Below are 19,176 nucleotides of genomic sequence, written 5' to 3' on the forward strand. Positions count from 1 at the left end.
AATGGTGGACATTAACAATGAGGAGAGCTCACAGGAAGTGTTGTAGGAATGGTAAGACAAAGTAGAAATTAACTACAAAGAATTCTTTGTTGGCAGTTGCTAGGTTGTGGGGAGAAGACAAAATAAATTAAGAGTAAGTATTGGCAAGAGTTTGCAGATATCAAGAATGACAAACATTAATGAAATCTTGCAAGATCCAAATAAAGTAAGGAGATATAAAACAATTTTGTTGAGCATCCTGACTGGCAACGAATATCAAATGGCCTTGTCGATAAAAGGGCTGCTAAAATTTAGTTCATTAGCTGCCATAATTAAAGTCATTAGATTCTTGTTAAGTCCTAAGGCAGAAATCAGTGAGAATGTCACTTGCACAGACATTACCTGGAATAAAGTACTACAGTATTCACAGCAATTAATGTTGGAAAATCGACCTCCCCTTGGGAAGATGCAGAAAGCCATTATGAAGTAAAACCCCTTGTTAAAACTATTTAATATTTGTTATAAAGAGGACAGGATTCCCAGTAAATGAAATAAAGGCATGCTCATCCCTATCCCTAAAACCAATGGAGAGCACAGACCTGTAATTACCTAATTGCAATTACAGAATGTGAGCTACGCTCGAGGTCTTCCAATTTCCTTCGAAGTCAAGACGGGAGCTACGCTCCCGTCTTCCCAGTACTGTACTGTACTGTAAGAGCTCTTATTGATCATGTTGCACCCATCACTTCTTGGTTTGGTAAGGGGAGACTAAACAGTTTGGAGAAGGTACAAAACAGTCATGCAAATAATTTTAAGATTTAAAACAAATGCTATAACTGAGGTAATGAGGTGGGAATTGAACTTGCAGAGTATTGGGGGATAGTTTGAGAAAAATGTAGCTTTGATAATTAGGACTAATGAGGTGGGTGAGCTAATGAACATAACTGCAGAGCGCCTATTGGCCCATATGAGGCAGCTTCTATTTATAACCACCCACTTTATATCCCCAATTATGTACTTTGGGGATAGTTTGTGAAAATTATAGCTTTGATAATTAATTTAGACTAATGAAGTGGGTGAGCTATTGAACATAAGAATGAAGGTAACTGCAGAAGGCCTATTGGCCCATACAAGGGTAACTCATTGGGTAATAGGATATATTTGTCCTCCATTTGCTTATACCGATGGAACAATGTGGGAAATGGACAAAGTAATTCTGTTCTGAGGCCAGTGCTCTTATCCAGGTACTGTACTGTACTTGGAAAACAAACTTTAAAATGCCTACAATTTGTTCTGTACAGCAGGTGGGTTTTAATGTACAGCATTCATTCCAGTATCATTTTATAAAATGTTTCCTTCTTTGATTCATACCAGAACTTTTGCACCCCTCCCCCCCCAATCGATTCTTAATCGGTATCAGATCTTAAGGCACAGTTTGACCATTTAGGTTTTCAGCCCAAAGCAGACCAGGCATGGTACAACACACACAATGGAATGTTCAAATACAGACCCCTACAATGTGTACTTGTCGGGCTTTTAACTCAACCTGGTGTCCTGTGTCCACTTAATGCCTTCTCGAAACCAATTTGATGCTTGAGATTCCCGGGGCGCCGCCTGGCCTTATCCCCAGGGTTCCCGGGAAGTTGTCCCCATGTTGCTGGTAGGTCTTGGTCAGCCAATAGGTTTTTAACGAGCCTTTAACTGCCAGGGATCCAGTTAATTGCGTGTGCTATCTTATTCCCGTTATTGGTGTGCAGGTCTTGGGCAGCAAATGGGTTTTGTACAGATTTCTCTTGACTAGGCCTCTTGATTTGTGGTTTGGTTATTTAGGCTGTTAAAGACACTGTTGCTCACATTCTGCCCTATGAAACAATCTGATTCTGTTTATAGCTCAAAACTGTAAACAGCAGCAACAATCTAACTGACCAGGCAGCTTGGCCACAAAAATTGATTTTTGCAACCAGCATAGGTAGGAGTCTTGTCAAGTTTTAATTGCTCATGGGGTTCAATACTGCATCTTGAGTTGCAAAGTCTGAAACCTATTCATGGAATTCAAGATGCAGTATCAGACCCCAAGGCAATGCAAGGCTCGGTATCAGACCCCAAAGCAATGCAAGACATGGTATCAGACCCCAAGGCAATGCAAGACATGGTATCAGACCCCAAGGCAATGCAAGGCTCGGTATCAGACCCCAAGGCAATGCAAGGCTCGGTATCAGACCCCAAGGCAATGCAAGGCTCGGTATTAGACCCCAAAGCAATGCAAGACATGGTATCAGACCACAAGGCAATGAAAGGCTCGGTATCAGACCACAAGGCAATGCAAGGCTCGGTATCAGACCCCAAGGCAATGCAAGGCTCGGTATCAGACCCCAAGGCAATGCAAGGCTCGGCATCAGACCCCAAGGCAATGCAAGGCTCGGTATCAAACCCCAAGGCAATGCAAGGCTCTGTATCAAACCCCAAGGCAATGCAAGGCTCGGTATCAGACCCCAAGGCAATGCAAGGCTCGGTATCAGACCCAAGGCAATGCAAGGCTCGGTATCAGACCCCAATGCAAAGCAAGGCTCGGTATCAGGCCCCAAGGCAGTGCAAGGCTCAATATGTCCAAAGACAATGCAAGGTTATATATTGTGTGCGAGTTGCGCATGGCCATATACACAGCTGTATATGGCGCTGTTACGAGCCTTCTAAAAAGCTCTGATGAAGGTGGATCGAGCCAAAAATATGTTTAGCATTCTCTAGTTTTCACATGTGATTTTCCTGCGTGCACACACACACCCATTACAGTATTTTATTTTTTTATTTTATTTTATAATATATATATATTATATATATATATATATATATATATATATATATATATATATATATATATATATATATATATAAAATAAAATACTGTAATGGGTGTGTGCATTATATATATATATATATATACAGTATATATATAATGCTTCATGCATGTTTGCCCTGCCCCCAACAACTCAAATGATGTTACAAGATTGTGTGTAGCCCATTCTGCAGAACTACATATAAACAGTAAACTAAAACTATTTACATATATTGGAGAACCCATAGGAACTAACTACTGTATAATCTTTTACAATTAGTAAAGGCGTCAAGTTTCTGAAGTTTTATTATGCTAGCTAGGTTACAATACAGTACATATTACAAAGAAAAAGCATTGCTGCTTGGCACAGAGTTCAGTTAAGCTACTGAAAATTAACTTGGCCAATAAATGCATAGGCCACATGAAATTTGGCAGCAAGCATAACTGATTAATAAACAGCCACATTTTAAAAATTATTATACTTGTGATGACCCAACCACCCAACAGACGAAACGATGTTTCAGTTCGTCTTGGACCATTAGCGTGTTCTTGTACTTATGCTAGCCTATGCATTTTTTTTTTTTTGTAGAGCAGGGAAAAACTGACCCTCTATTTTAGCAATTCTCAACCTTTTAAATTAATCTTTTGCGTTTAAATTTATTCTCCAGATTCAAAGTACATGCATCTTCAATACATTTTCCAATCTGGGTAATATGACCATTACTCAAGCACCAAATCCACTATTGCAACTTCATTCACTACTGAATACCACCATAGCCTTTCATACCATGAAGCTTTCTGACAAAGCTGACCTTATATCACTGTTTATAGCACCTGTTCCACGATACCTAGCTTTCTAAAAAATTTAAAATTGCCATAAAAATTATGAGAAAAATAAAAGTACTGTAATGACAAACCTATAAACCAAAGACAAGCCGTGCATATAGTATTAAATGTGTTGGATGGTTATTGCCAGTCTGAACACAATGGTTACCACTATCAAGTATATCATCAACTGCTATGTTCAACTTTGGATGAAATTTACAAAAATGGGTCCAATTCAATTCAACCCATTACCTAGCCCAAGGATGTCCATATGGTGCCTTCTATCACATCAGCTACTTCAGAAGTTGCAACACTTCATACTTAAATAAATAAAATGATTTATTTGTAGACAATTGCTTTGAAGAAGGGAGGGGGGGGCAGAATTCTTAAAGCATGTTATACACTGCTTAAGTTATTCCAAGTGCTGACTTATGAATACCACTCAAGCACAACATTTGGAGTTTCCATCTTAATTAACAATAACTCACATAAGCACTTAATTAAAATGTTCAATAAACAAAATAAAAATAAATGACAATAAATGAAAGTAAATGTCTCAAGTGCACATCAGTGTTGCATTGACTAAGTCAAATGGCTCCTGTAATTTAAAAGGAAATGCAAGGAATGCCACTAGTTGCTTAAAATGGGCTACAATAATGTAAACACGGCATCAGCTGATGTAAACAAACGTCACTCACCTCCCTCATCTTGAGCCGGCGACGTCTACCTCACGGAACCAGAGTCCGATCCTCTTAATCCCTAAAATTATTATAATAAACGCTCACTTATTATCTAATATTGCTCTAATGTTTAATAATATTAGTTAGTTTCAATTCAGTCGAGCAAGAACACTCAGCACTGTGGCTCGGGGCGTCAGCAAGCGCCGAGTTACGTGGCGGTCAAAGATGGCTGACGGTCGGCCATTTTACGGCCGCTCGTCTCGACGGCGGAGTCGTAATTCCAGATATCCGCAATTTTCACATTATTAAACCCGCCAGATTTTCTTACATTAACACACTGATAGTCACGACACGTTTACGATGAGCTGTGTATAGCCACGGTCGCCGCCACTTGTCAGATGACTTAGAAATTTGAAGATTTGTGTGGAACGAGACAGAGTGGACCAGAGCAAAGTCTGCCAGCCATGTTCCTACTATTACCCACAATGCTCCGAGCGATGACGTCGTCAACACAACCCTGTTCAAAACCTCTTATACCAAGTCTCCGCCTCACCACCTCTCCTACTCCTTACCTCTATATACACACACATACATACACATTACAACCTTACAAAATACAGGAATAATTAAAAGGGAGAAAATAATTAACTTATTTATTTATAATACATGTATAATCAGTCATTAGAAAGTTTTACACAATCAATAATTATCGATGAAAATGGGCTAAACACTATTTACACCTGGAAAATCAAATTGAGATACGACTTTCCATAGACAATATTTTGTTTAAACTGACATAATTGAGCAGCTACGATTGAGGGTTAAGTGACTAGAGCTTCTTGGCCTTCCTAGGCCGTGGAGAGTCTGTGAACATTATTGGAGTGCTGTCTGTGATGGAGACAACATTCAAGCCTCCCATCGTCAACCCCTTCATAGCAGACTGAAATGAAAAAATTAAAAAATGACATCAGTTATGAATTAAATGTACCTAAACATTTAACACATTTTCGGCCCTTACTAAACCATGGTGAAATTATTGATCAAGATACATCATTAGGGAGGTAATGGTAATTATGGAAAAATGGGATAAAGAGTGGAGGGGAAATAAGTACACAAATTGTCTCATTATATCTTGGGAAAACATTTAAAATTAATCAGGAAACACGCAAGTCTTGTTCGCATGCAAAGCCTTCATGATGAAAAGGTAGGGAGGCAAGGCACCTTGGCATCTTGTTTAAAAGGGAGGGATCCAAGGAACTCTTGCCTTCTAGAGGAAGATGCAGGAGGCACAACGCTTTTTGCAGGGGGAGACAGTCCTGTCCAGAGGATGGGGAGGCACTATGCTTATGAGGAAACGGGGAGGGTAAGACACTGCACCTTCCACAAAGGTATGCGAAGCACTGCATTCCAGTGAGCAAAAAAAAAAATGTTGGATGGACACTGCGTTCTAGAGCGAGCAAGGGTGCTGACGGGCATCATGTCTTCTAGAGGGGGATGCTGAACAGGCACTGTGCCTTCTTGAGGAATGCTGGATGGGCACTGTGCCTTCTAGAGAGCAAGGGATGCTGGATGGGCACTGTGCCTTCTAGAGAGCAAGGGATGCTGGATGGGTACCCTGATTTCTAGAATGAGCGAGGTATGCTGGACGGGCACTGTGCCTTCTAGAGGGGGATGCTGGACGGGCATCATGCCTTATAGATCGAGCGAGGGATGCTGGATTGGCACTGTGCCTTCTAGAGCAAGGGATGCTGGATGGGTCCCATGCCTTTAGAGCGAGCGAGGTATGCTAGACGGGCACCATACCTTCTAGAGCGAGTGGGGGGATGCTGGACGGGCACAGTGCCTTCTAGAGCGAGCGGGGGATGCTGGACGGGCACAATGCCTTCTAGAGCGAGCAGGGGATGCTGGACGGGCACAATGCCTTCTAGAGCGAGCAGGGTATGCTGGACGGGCACAATGCCTTCTAGAGCGGAGGATGCTGGACGGGCACAGTGCCTTCTAGTGCGAGTGGGGGATGCTGGACGGGCACAATGCCTCCTAGAGCGAGCAGGGTATGCTGGACGGGCACAATGCCTACTAGAGCGGAGGATGCTGGACGGGCAGTGCCTTCTAGAGTGAGCGAGGGATGCTGGACAGGCACAGTGCCTTCTATAGCGATCAGGGGATGCCGGACCGGCAGTGCCTTCTATAGCGAGCAGGGGATGCCGGACCGGCAGTGCCTTCTAGACCGAGTGGGGGATGCTGGACGGGCACAGTGCCTTCTAGACCGAGTGGGGGATGCTGGACGGGCACAGTGCCTTCTAGAGCGAGCGGGGGATGATGGATGGGCACCGTGCCTTCTAGAGCGAGCGGGGGATGATGGATGGGCACCGTGCCTTCTAGAGCGAGCGGGGGATGATGGATGGGCACCGTGCCTTATAGTGAGAGCGGGGGATGATGGATGGGCACCGTGCCTTATAGTGAGAGCGGGGGATGATGGATGGGCACCGTGCCTTATAGTGAGAGCGGGGGATGATGGATGGGCACAGTGCCTTCTAGAGCGAGCGATGCTGGACAGGCACCGTGCCTTCTAGAGCGAGCGATGCTGGACAGGCACCGTGACTTCTAGAGCGAGCGATGCTGGACAGGCACTGTGACTTCTAGAGCGAGCGATGCTGGACAGGCACCGTGACTTCTAGAGCGAGCGATGCTGGACAGGCACCGTGACTTCTAGAGCGAGCGATGCTGGACAGGCACCGTGACTTCTAGAGCGAGCGATGCTGGACAGGCACCGTGACTTCTAGAGCGAGCGATGCTGGACAGGCACCGTGACTTCTAGAGCGAGCGATGCTGGACAGGCACCGTGACTTCTAGAGCGAGCGATGCTGAACAGGCACCGTGACTTCTAGAGCGAGCGATGCTGGACAGGCACCGTGACTTCTAGAGCGAGCGATGCTGGACAGGCACCGTGACTTCTAGAGCGAGCGATGCTGGACAGGCACCGTGACTTCTAGAGCGAGCGATGCTGGACAGGCACCGTGACTTCTAGAGCGAGCGATGCTGGACAGGCACCGTGACTTCTAGAGCGAGCGATGCTGGACAGGCACCGTGACTTCTAGAGCGAGCGATGCTGGACAGGCACCGTGACTTCTAGAGCGAGCGATGCTGGACAGGCACCGTGCCTTCTAGAGCGAGCGATGCTGGACAGGCACCATGCCTTCTAGAGCATGTGATGCTGGACCAGCACTGTGCCTTCTAGAGCATGTGATCTGGACCGGCACTGTGCCTTCTAGAGCAAGGGATGCTGGACTGGCACTGTGCCTTCTAGAGCATGTGATGCTGGACTGGCACTGTGCCTTCTAGAGCAAGTGATGCTGGACTGGCACCGTGCCTTCTAGAGCAAGTGATGCTGGACTGGCACCGTGCCTTCTAGAGCATGTGATGCTGGACAGGCACTGTGCCTTCTAGAGCAATGGATGCTGAACTGGCACCATGCCTTCAAAGCATGTGATGCTGGACTGTCACCGTGCCTTCTAGAGCATGTGATGCTGGACTGGCACTGTGCCTTCTAGAGCAAGTGATGCTGGACCGGCACTGTGCCTTCTAGAGCAAGTGATGCTGGACTGGCACCGTGCCTTCTAGAGCATGTGATGCTGGACCAGCACCGTGCCTTCTAGAGCATGTGATGCTGGACTGGCACTGTGCCTTCTAGAGCAAGTGATGCTGGACTGGCACTGTGCCTTCTAGAGCATGTGATGCTGGACAGGCACTGTGCCTTCTAGAGCAAGGGATGCTGAACTGGCACTGTGCCTTATAGAGCATGTGATGCTGGACTGGCACCGTGCCTTCTAGAGCATGTGATGCTGGACCGGCACCGTGCCTTCTAGAGCATGTGATGCTGGACTGGCATTGTGCCTTCTAGAGCATGTGATGCTGGACTGGCATTGTGCCTTCTAGAGTATGTGATGCTGGACTGGCATTGTGCCTTCTAGAGCATGTGATGCTGGACTGGCACTGTGCCTTCTAGAGTATGTGATGCTGGACTGGCACCATGCCTTCTAGAGCAAGGGATGCTGAACTGGCACCATGCCTTCTAGAGCAAGGGATGCTGGACTGGCACTGTGCCTTCTAGAGCAAGGGATGCTGAACTGGCACCATGCCTTCTAGAGCATGTGATGCTGGACTGGCACTGTGCCTTCTAGAGCATGTGATGCTGGACTGGCACTGTGCCTTCTAGAGCATGTGATGCTGGACTGGCACTGTGCCTTCTAGAGCATGTGATGCTGGACTGGCACTGTGCCTTCTAGAGCATGTGATGCTGGACAGGCACTGTGCCTTCTAGAGCATGTGATGCTAGACTGGCACTGTGCCTTCTAGAGCATGTGATGCTAGACTGGCACTGTGCCTTCTAGAGCATGTGATGCTGGACTGGCACCGTGCCTTCTAGAGCATGTGATGCTGGACTGGCACCGTGCCTTCTAGAGCAAGGGATGCTGGACTGGTACAGTGCCTTCAAGAGCAAGGGATGCTGGACTGGTACAGTGCCTTCTAGAGCAAGGGATGCTGGACTGGTACAGTGCCTTCTAGAGCAAGGGATGCTGGACTGGTACCGTGCCTTCTAGAGCAAGAGATGCTGGACTGGTACCGTGCCTACTAGAGCCATTGATGCTGGACTGGTACCGTGCCTTGTAGAGCTAGGGATGCTGGACTGGCACCGTGCCTTCTAGAGCAAGGGATGCTTGACTGGTACTGTGCCTTCTAGAGCAAGAGATGCTGGACTGGTACCGTGCCTTCTAGAGCAAGGGATGCTGGACTGGCACCGTGCCTTCTAGAGCAAGGGATGCTGGACTGGCACCGTGCCTTCGAGCACGTGATGAACTAGTACAGTGCTTTCTAGAGAAAGGGATGCTTGATGGGCACCTACCCTTCAATACATGCATGGGTGCTGGCAAGGTAGTATGCCTTTGTGGAAGAGGAACTAAACACAATGGCAAATTAAGAATAAAGGAACTTGTGGTTCCCTTTAAATTGGGTCAATTAGATAAAGTGCATGTACACATGTGTAATGGACAACAGTGCCTGTATTGTAGAGGCAGAAAAAATACTATTATGAAATACCCATAGTATAGGGATAAGGGTAAGCAGGAAAAAATACAAGGAAGCTTTGGGTAATCTAATGCCCTGTATCAAGTAGTGGGATAGCCTGTAAAGATACTCTATGAGGAAAGAACCATGCCTATCAGATATACAAATATAAGAATGTTGCCTTTAAAAATGGTTTGAGGCATGTGGAATACTTTTATATATATATATGCTACAACACATTCAGCGCACTATAATGTGACATTTAATATAAATGCGTATTTTCAGTTCCTTCCAAACTGTAGTTTGAATGCAGCATTTAATAATTTCACAATATTATTTTATATATATATATATATATATATATATATATATATATATATATATATATATATATATAAAAATAATGTGTATTTTGGGAGCAGGTTTTCTTTAATACACATAGCATAAATAGCATTGTGACTTTTTAATTTTCTTATGAATATATATTTATAACTTCTAGAGCATGTGATGCTGGACTGAACACTCTTTCGTATTCAGAGTTAAATGGCAAGTTTTTCCCTGAATGCTCTGTGTTCCCTTCTCTGAGGCTGTGGGTCCCTATAATTGCACCAGTGGTGGTACCCCCCCTTTATAACTATATATACAGCAGTTTTAAACAAACTACATATATAGATATCTTTATCTACATATCTACACATCCACATATATATCGACATTATATATCTATATCACTAAGACCTCTTGGCCCGACCAGAATTTGAAGCCGTACCAGGTTCATCCCACGGTGCACAGTATACCGTAACCACATACCCTGTACACCAGGGGATGATCCCGGGCAGAGGGGGATTCGAATCCTGGTAGGATCCTAAAATGTTCTTATTGATTAATAGCCATCTATATTTATATATTAAATAGTAGGTGTCAATGTTAAGAATAGGTAGAGTGCCTTTTAAAGACCTTTTGAAGGGGAAAACACACAGACAGACATGGTCCCTTTTAAGACAAAGGAGGTTAAAATTAATCTAATAAAGTGATTAGAGGAATACAGTGCAAGGGATGCTGGACTGGCATACTGCCTCGAGAAATGATGAGAAGCCTTTTAAAGGAAGCCCAAAGGATAGGAGTCAAGGGTTTGTGAGGGGGGGGGGATTATGAGCATGTTTCCTTCATTAGACAAGTGGTAAAATTTACCTTTAGGCAAAAGAACTATTGGCTTTCAAATTTAACCTGAATAAAGTGAAATTTGAAGATTAAAAATACTTCTGCATTACAAAGCCACATTTTAACATACAAATGTTCCAGGGATTATACACTAGGCCCTGATTCTTGACATTCCGTGTTTATCAAGAATTACAAAAACCACCATTGCATGCCCTAAAAAATTTTGGAGATTGAGCCTAAATACTGGTGTCATCCCTGACAAACTTAAAACAGAGATAGTACCATTATAAAGGAGAGAATAATGCAGGGGCAAAAAATTAGACCGACAGTACTCGCAAAAATCCTTTGAAGAGTGCCAAGATGACAAAACACATCAAAGCACAGATGCATGTACAGGTGGTACATGCACAAGGGGACACAGGTGGAAGCTGAGCACTCAAATGTGGCTGAGCAGACCCCTTACAGTTACAAATGTAGATATAATAGAGCTCAAGACACTCGAGAATCTGTACACCAGTAAACTGACAGTCGAGAGGCAGAACCAAAGAGCCAAAGCTCAACCTCTGCAAGCACAACTAGGCGAGTACATGGAATCACAGAGGTTACATACCTCTGGACAACATGGGTTCAAAACGGAAAATTCCTGCTTCTCAATTGCTAGAGTTGTCACGGATGATGAGCAAAACACTGATGTAATAATAAACAACTTTTGCAAAAGCTTTCAACAAATATGACCATAGTGTTACTGCATACAAAATGTGCTCAAAGGAAATTAATGAAAAAATATGATGGAAGAGCCCAGTGTGAAATCAACAAAGTAAAATCCAGGTTAGCCACTGTAAAAAGCTCCTTTTCCCCAGCGTACTATGCTTGCTCCAGCTTTTTCTCTCATATCAGAGAGAAACTATAGTACTCTGTCATCATTTGCAGATAAGGATTTTTACAAAAGACAACAGATGACACTGCAAATATCCACTAATGTAAATCAGGTCTTTCAGTGGGTCACAGAAAATTTTTATTAAAAGGGTAAGGTTCAATTCCTCAGCTATGGAAAAAATGTAATATAAAGACAAAACACATTCAAAATGCACTAGAATGAAGAAAGCAATGCAAAAGATAAGAAGTAATCATGTCAGAAGACCTTACTTCTATGTTCGAGGTTGGAGCAGCCGGGAAGAGGGGGGGGGGGGTGTGTGGGCAGAAGGATAAGAGGGGGTTGTGAGAAAAAGAGGGGAGTTGGGAAAAAGAGGGCAGGTTGGGAAAAAAAAAGGGGATGGAAAAAGAGGGAGGTTGCAAAAAAAAGGGGGGGTTGGGAAAAAGAGAAGGGGAGGTTGGGAGAAGGGGGGTGGGAAAAGAGAGAAGGGGGGGGTGGGAAAAGGGAGAAGGGGGGGTGGGAGAACGGGGGGTGGGAAAAGGGAGAAGGGGGGGGTGGGAAAAGGGAGAAGGGGGGGTGGGAAAAGGGAGAAGGGGGGGTGGGAGAACGGGGGGTGGGAAAAGGGAGAAGGGGGGTTGGGAAAAGGGAGAAGGGGGGTTGGGGAGAAAGGGGTTGGGAAGAGAGAAAGGGGGTTGGGAAGAGAGAAAGGGGATTGGGAAGAGAGAAAGGGGATTGGGAAGAGAAAGGGGATTGGGAAGAAGGGATTGGGAAGAAAGGGGATTGGGAAGAGAGAAAGGGGATTGGGAAGAGAGAAAGGGGGGGGTTGGGAAGAGAAAGAATGGGGGGTTGGGAAGAGAAAAAAGGGGGTTTTGAGGAAGAGAAAGAAGGGGGGTTTTGAGGAAGAGAAAGAAGGGGGGGTTGGGGAAAAGAGAGAAAGGGGGGTTGGGGAAAAGAGCAAAAGGGGGGTTGGGGAAAAGAGCAAAAGGGGGGTTGGGGAAAAGAGCAAAAGGGGGGTTGGGGAAAAGAGAGAAGAAGGGGGTTGGGGAAGAGAGAGAAGGGGAGGGGTTGGGGAAAAGAGAGAAGGGGGAGGGGCTGGGGAAGAGAGAAGGGGGAGGGGCTGGGGAAGAGAGAAGGGGGAGGGGCTGGGGAAGAGAGAAGGGGGAGGGGCTGGGGAAGAGAGAAGGGGGAGGGGTTGGGGAAGAGAGAGAAGAGGGGGTTGGGGAAGAGAGAGAAGAGGGGGTTGGGGAAAAAGAGAAGGGGGCGTTGGGGAAAAAGAGAAGGGGGCGTTGGGGAAAAGAGAGAAGGGGGCGTTGGGGAAAAGAGAGAAGGGGGCGTTGGGGAAAAGAGAGAAGGGGGCGTTGGGGAAAAGAGAGAAGGGGGCGTTGGGGAAAAGAGAGAAGGGGGCGTTGGGGAAAAGAGAGAAGGGGGCGTTGGGGAAAAGAGAGAAGGGGGCGTTGGGGAAAAGAGAGAAGGGGGCGTTGGGGAAAAGAGAGAAGGGGGCGTTGGGGAAAAGAGAGAAGGGGGCGTTGGGGAAAAGAGAGACGGGGGGTTGGGAAATGAGAGAAGGGGGGGTTGGGAAATGAGAGAAGGGGGGGTTGGGAAATGAGAGAAGGGGGGGTTGGGAAATGAGAGAAGGGGGGGTTGGGGAAAGAGAAGGGGGGTTGGGAAGAGAGAAGAGAGGGAGACTGGGAAAAAGAGAGGGGGGGGGGAAGAGATAGGGAGGGAGAGGCGGGAAGGGGGGAGGGGAAGACGGGGGAGGGTTTGGGAGAAGGTGGGGTTTGTGGGAAGAGGGAAAGTAAAAGGCAGGGGGGTGGGGGAATGTGAGGAGGGGCAAAGAAGGGGGAATGCGAGGGAAAAGAAAAGGGGAATGCACGGAGAGGAGGGGAAAAGGGGGGAACGTGAGGAGAGGGGAAAAGAAGAGTGGTGGAACAGGAAGGGGGGGGGGGCCAGAGACTCCCTGGTTAATGGATACCCTTTGTAGTTAGTATGTACACACAATTATTTTGACTTTGCTCTCAATTTTTATAATATGCTCCCAGATGACTATACGACGCCAAAGAACAGGGAGCTGCTAACAATGCCAAACTTTCAATTAAAACTTAAGAATATTTAGAAAGGGAGGGAATTACTAACAAAGATAAACAAATACAACTTACCGGGCTACAATGCCCAATAACTATAAATTTGGATTGGCTATTAAATATTTTAAGTAAATATTGAGGAATTTACTATTGAATAAAAAAAAATCCCAGGTATTAGAAACCAATTAGGGGAAAATGGGAGGCACAAAAGGAGAGAATACAAGAGAATGAAGAGGAAAAAAATATTACAAACCCAAGACATCCCTTCTGGAGATACTGTATCAAATAACAGGTTGGGTTACAATGTCTCTACGGTATAAAATGAAACAGGTTCTCTAGTAGTTATGGTAGAATTTTTGTGCTGTATTTTACTAAATTCTTGGTTTATCTTATCCTAGTTATATGCCACAATTTAACACTCACCATTCGACCTGCTCCTAGTCCATACACCTTAACGCGTACATTCTTCATCCCTCTGTCTAGTGCCCTCTGAAGAGAAAAAAAAATTCATGGTTACGTCAAAAATTAAAGGGGCATTGTAATCAAAATGTGTAAATTAATCTGGTTGAAAAAAGCAGTGAACTCCCCTGATAAAAAATATAGGCTATTCTTGTGAACTCTATATACTGTACACTATATAAGACAGAGTACTGTATTAATATTTATGTGCTATGGAAAAACCATTGTGTGCATGGATGAGATTACTATTGGTAATTCACTGAAGAGCACTGCCTATTCTTTTACATTTTTACTAAAAACATTTATAACATTAAGCGCCTTTAGAATGCGCACAATTTGATACCAAAATGAAAGATGTAACACGAAACTTGATGTCAGAACACAGTGAAAGATTATACAGTAAATACGTTTTTGGGTCAAATTTTAAATTTTAAAATATTTGTTAAAATTCTATTTATTGCTCTATTATTATGAGACTAGTTTTAAAATGTGCGCCTTTATATTGTGAACAATTTGATACCAAAACGAGCGATGTAACATGAAAATTGATGTTATCAAACTGAACGAGTATACCCATTAGGTTGTGGTGTGCAAATTGGTGCTCGTTCACGGATAATTTTAAGCTTGCTGTGGGAATTCTCGCAAGGCTTTTGGACATTATATGCATATACATCTGCAGGGAATTTAATTGTGAACACAATGATACCAAAACGAACGACGTAGCAAGAGAATTAAGGTGAGAAAACTGAAACGAGAGTACACATTTAGGCGTCGCCGCACGCTCGCCCGCACCATTAGCCCCATGACGTAAAAATCTGCAGCGCTCTCGTGGCGCGCGCGATAGTGTTAATCTTAAGTCAATTGACGATACTTCCACCTTTCACATTTCAATTATCTTGTTTTTGACAATCTCTAGCTAAACAATTATCTGCTTGGTTCTATTGCTAGTTGAAGCCCTTGCCACCACATTATTAGCATATACAACTATTGCAGACAATTAGAAAGCTGGTAACTTAAAAGCATGGCTAGAAATCTTAACTAAAAAATAAATAAGCTACTTTTATGTTAAATGTACAGTCAGACCCCCTTTACCCCCCCCCCCAATTATCAAACCAATTTAGTTGTATATATTCACCAGCCCAGAAAATTATCAGAAGCAAATAACCAACTACTCACCGTAGCCATACTGATTGCTGTAGCCTGAGCTGCAATATTGGTGCCTTTACGTGCATTCTTAAATCCTTCCAGGCCACATGATCGAGTCAGTTTAACCACACCTGCAAAGATAGAAACAAAATTCTTAAAGCCACTTTCATGTTAACATTGTCTAAGTAGATTCACAAGGTGGTAGTTTCTTTCAGTGTTTTCTTTCCAGATCTTTTTTACTCTACCACTGAATCCCAAATTTTCTAAAATACCATTACTGTACTTCCTACCTTTAGCATCAGTAAGGATCAGAAGTGTGTTATTTTTCGAAAACTTCGCATGTAATATAGGAAGATCAGCAAAGCGCACCCCATCAAATATTAAGTCTGGAGTATTTTCATCCGGAAACATGCCACCAAACCTACAAAGAGTTGAAGGCAAAGGCTAAGCTAAATATTATGCAAGACGGTGTCAAGTATCAACTTCTACACAGAATTAAATTTATCTGATGACTAACAAAAATATATGCATAATGCCTTCAACTTTCTCCCCTATACTGCATAGTATTGCAGCTGGTGGTGAATATAACAATTTTAATTTATGTCTGTGCACCATTTTATGTATTGCATATTAAAAAAATTTTAGCATCAAAATGCTTACTTTATTAAATGAAAAAACACTACTGTATTGCACAAATGTATTTTCGGTAAATTTATACATTGTACTGTACTAAGGCCACACCACTTGCATAATAGCCAAGGCCACTCACTAAGAGCTCCCAGTATTCCAAACCCAAACGTTAATAATCATTTTACATTAATGCCAATATTTATTGGCATTTATGGCAATATTAAATTTAATTTAATTAAACAATTGGCAACTTTACACTCGCCTAAACCGAGACTTCCCTATAACGAACCCCTCTAAATAAAACAAATCCACCCACAATTTCACCTTCAATTTTGGTTTCTTATTTTGGTTTGATATTTTATTACTATTGAAGATAATGCATTTGTATTTTATAAATGCCTTACTAAGCTTTATTGTACTATAACTTTTAAAGTTATAGTATAATATATATTTATAGTATAATATATAATATATTTATTAAAAGTATTTTCCTCTAGAGGCATCCAGACCTACTGTAAGGGAATATATACCAACAATTTTACTTGTGCAAATGATCTGATCTTTCATTATTAGCAGTTTCACCTTCTCTGACGTAACATCTGCAAATCGATGTGTAGCAATAATATTGGTTCATCAGATAAGGGGTAAGAGGAACATCCTTATGAAGGATAATGCCAAGTAAAAAAAAATTACAGTATTGCAGCTTGCAGGAGAATGATATTGGTAGTGGTGGTGGTGGTTTGAGGTAAAACAAAACAAAAAAGCACATCATATAGGTTATTAAACATATTGAGAGCAGTGGTGGAGACACAAACCTTCTTATGAGAATTCTTGTAACAAATTATTTACATAGCACTGCAGCCTGGGGTTGACTGGTTAACAGTTGGCGAATGGTTACGTTAGTCTAGCAATTGAGGATTTCAAGGTCCAGTTCAGTGACAAGTAGCTTTAAGTCTGCACGATAAGTAGTTTAACTAAAATTTGCTGCATGTTATCAAGATCATCCTGTGCTATTAAAATATGAACAATTTTCTTATTTTTTTTGTGCATAATTAGGCACAATACTGTATTTACATATTAACTAAATAGACAAATACATTGTTTATGACAAAAACCTGGAAAATTTGCCGACAGCCAACAAATTAAAAAATTTTCAGCAAGCCAGATCAACGTGATCGAGATTTGGAGGAGCTAAATTTCTGGTGAATAACTTTCCAACATACACTAAACGAGCTGTCCCATGTAAATTGGAAAAGGTGGTGTACTCACTTTACCAGTGAAGAGACTATCATTGATAAATTCACAATGCATAAATATCTATTTGTATGAATGGTGCACAAGATCTGCCCTGTTATTTATCAAAGTTGGAAAAAATGTGATTGAAAGCTTCATATAGATGCCTAAACAAAAACAGTACTGCCCAATACTAAAGCACCCCACTCTTAAATATTATTAGTCCATAAACAAATGTCATGCCTAATTTAATGTAGCGTTTGTAGTGCCAGCTTATTAACACAATGAACTGAACCACTTGTACTTAAGACAAACAGCAGAGCATTCCACAATTGCAAGTCTGGAACAAAACCAATTATACTATGATAGTATTAGAGCAATTCCACCAATTTCCAACTACAATCACCACTTTTGGGGAAGTTTAGCAAGTTAAAAAATAGCCTGCAATATACTTTGTTATATTAGGGGTTAGTTGGCAAGTTAATTTGAAAAATTACAGTAATTATTTAAAGAATATAAATACATCCTTGCCTAGCTCAAGGAACATTCATGTTAAATTATCTGCCTATGCACGACACCATTTAGAAATTTTAGATAAATTACTATGCTAGCCTATAACGCAAGTTAAAACTAAACCCTTAATGGTATGCAGGCATAGTTGCATCCAGGCTTTAAGTCTACTGCTGGTATCTTTGACAAGAGTGAAAACTAGTAAATTAAGCATTAGTTACACGTATAAAATGCACCTACTTTGGTTATTTTACCTTTCGCCAACTTTAATACCACGCCAAGTGGTCGAACTTGTCAAGTCACATTTTAGAGTATTTTACAATCTAAATGTGTGTGCCGTGTAACATTTTCATGGGGAGTTAGTTTTTTTTTTCTACTTGGTTATGGCAAGGATTACTAAGGTTTTTCCTTCACATTATAACTAGCATTTTTTTTAATCGAGACTAACACAATGCAAAGGGTCAAAATCTTGCAAGACAAGCTTGTTGCATAAACTTTTACCGTTACCAATGTCTACATATATGCAATCAACGAAAATTCCTTACTACATACAAAACTTGCATAGGCCTAAACCTTGCGAGATCCAGAGATACAAAATACAAGCAATTTATAAACCCAAGGGTGTCTTAGTGATCACCTACTGTAGGTGGTCACACAGACCATCTCTTGTGTCTTGTCTACGACAAGCAAACACTCCACCACCATCACTTAACACACAACAATGTTACCCTAGTCACCTTACAACAAGTCATCTCTCTACCCATATAGTACACAACACTCACCTTTACTAGTACTCTTTCACTAACCAAAACAGATCAACACTGCTGAATTATCTTCAACAATTTTGCTCTAGACTACAAATCTCTAATAGTTACAAATCAGCCTAAAGGGCTTAATTAGGAGTCTAGGCCTACATACAAAAATTGCCAGTGATGAATTGAGAGTGTGAGAGGTGGTGGGCGAGCCCCCACGCCGCCACACCACTACTATAGGCCTCTACTACACACCAACACCCTAACAAAGCCGGCAAGAAAATGGCGCACCCCAACCAGTCCCTCTGAACATGACAATAATGGGAGTTTTCAAGCGGTCTTACTCACCCTCGAATGTTGGAGTCTATGTCAATAGAAACTTCGCCTTCCGTGCCCTCGTCCATCTTGGGCATCGAGGCCAACATTTCCTTACGGTCCTCTGCTTTGGTGTTGGCCAGGCCGACGTGGACACCCCGGAGTTGCTCCAGACATCTTGAACTCTTCAATTTCGACGCAATATCGTGCCCACTACAAACTACCGTAGTTTTGAGCGGGGTCAAAGTTCTAGCCCCCACCTGGGCGGTTTGGATGGTCCTTGCTACAATATTCCGTAGCATTTTGTGCCAATTCGCACTCACTCTGTTAAAATACGCCACATTCGCTGCAGTTTCTTCTTCGAAATGGTCGGGAGGACGGGGTGGAATTCTAGGTGTTGCGAGCGCCCATGGCGGTTGAGGTAACAGTACGAATCATTATTCTCAGCGTCAAAGCTAAGCTGCTATTGGCTCCGGCTCTGCCAGCTCGCCAATAGAAACGCTCACGCTGCTTCCCTTGCTTCCTGTGACCAATCAAACGTTAGCTCTTAAAATTGTAGTATTTTGACGCTCATATGAGAGAGAATATTACTTGGTACACTAAACTTTGGATACCATACCCTGAAGCCGCCATA

At 43.0% G+C, this 19,176-nt stretch overlaps 2 protein-coding genes across 8 annotated transcripts in view; both read right to left on the minus strand.

Moving 5' to 3' along the window:
• Chd1 (chromodomain-helicase-DNA-binding protein 1) overlaps window positions 1-4,792 on the minus strand; it is a 48,863-nt gene extending 44,071 nt beyond the window's left edge. For 5 of the 7 annotated variants that reach the window (XM_069339349.1, XM_069339350.1, XM_069339348.1 and 2 more), the window contains exon 1: window positions 4,336-4,792. In XM_069339349.1, the coding sequence (XP_069195450.1) occupies window positions 4,336-4,344 (9 nt within the window). In that variant the 5' untranslated portion in view covers window positions 4,345-4,792. The remainder of the gene's footprint in view (window positions 1-4,335) is intronic. The other 2 variants (XM_069339352.1, XM_045746905.2) reach the window with 1 other exon arrangement.
• Window positions 4,793-4,956: 164 nt separating this feature from the next.
• Window positions 4,957-18,932, minus strand: mRpS11 (mitochondrial ribosomal protein S11). The gene is made up of 5 exons (XM_045746909.2): window positions 18,576-18,932; window positions 15,393-15,523; window positions 15,133-15,233; window positions 13,921-13,986; window positions 4,957-5,257 (listed from the first exon to the last, which is right to left on the minus strand). The coding sequence occupies exons 1-5, from the start codon at window positions 18,842-18,844 to the stop codon at window positions 5,147-5,149; spliced, it is 678 nt and encodes a 225-aa protein (XP_045602865.1). The 5' UTR covers window positions 18,845-18,932; the 3' UTR covers window positions 4,957-5,146.
• Window positions 18,933-19,176: the final 244 nt, after the last annotated feature.

This window comes from Procambarus clarkii, chromosome 41 (genome assembly GCF_040958095.1).
Source record: "Procambarus clarkii isolate CNS0578487 chromosome 41, FALCON_Pclarkii_2.0, whole genome shotgun sequence".
In the NCBI taxonomy this organism is placed as follows: domain Eukaryota; kingdom Metazoa; phylum Arthropoda; class Malacostraca; order Decapoda; family Cambaridae; genus Procambarus; species Procambarus clarkii.

Coding starts and splice junctions, on each gene's coding strand:
- mRpS11 (XM_045746909.2), bottom strand. CDS start 18,844: ATGCTACGGAATATTGTAGCAAGGACCATCCAAACCGCCCAGGTGGGG. Junction 15,524..18,575: donor ATAGACTCCAACATTCGAGG/GTGAGTAAGACC, acceptor AACTCTTTGTAG/GTTTGGTGGCATGTTTCCGG. Junction 15,234..15,392: donor GATCCTTACTGATGCTAAAG/GTAGGAAGTACA, acceptor CTATCTTTGCAG/GTGTGGTTAAACTGACTCGA.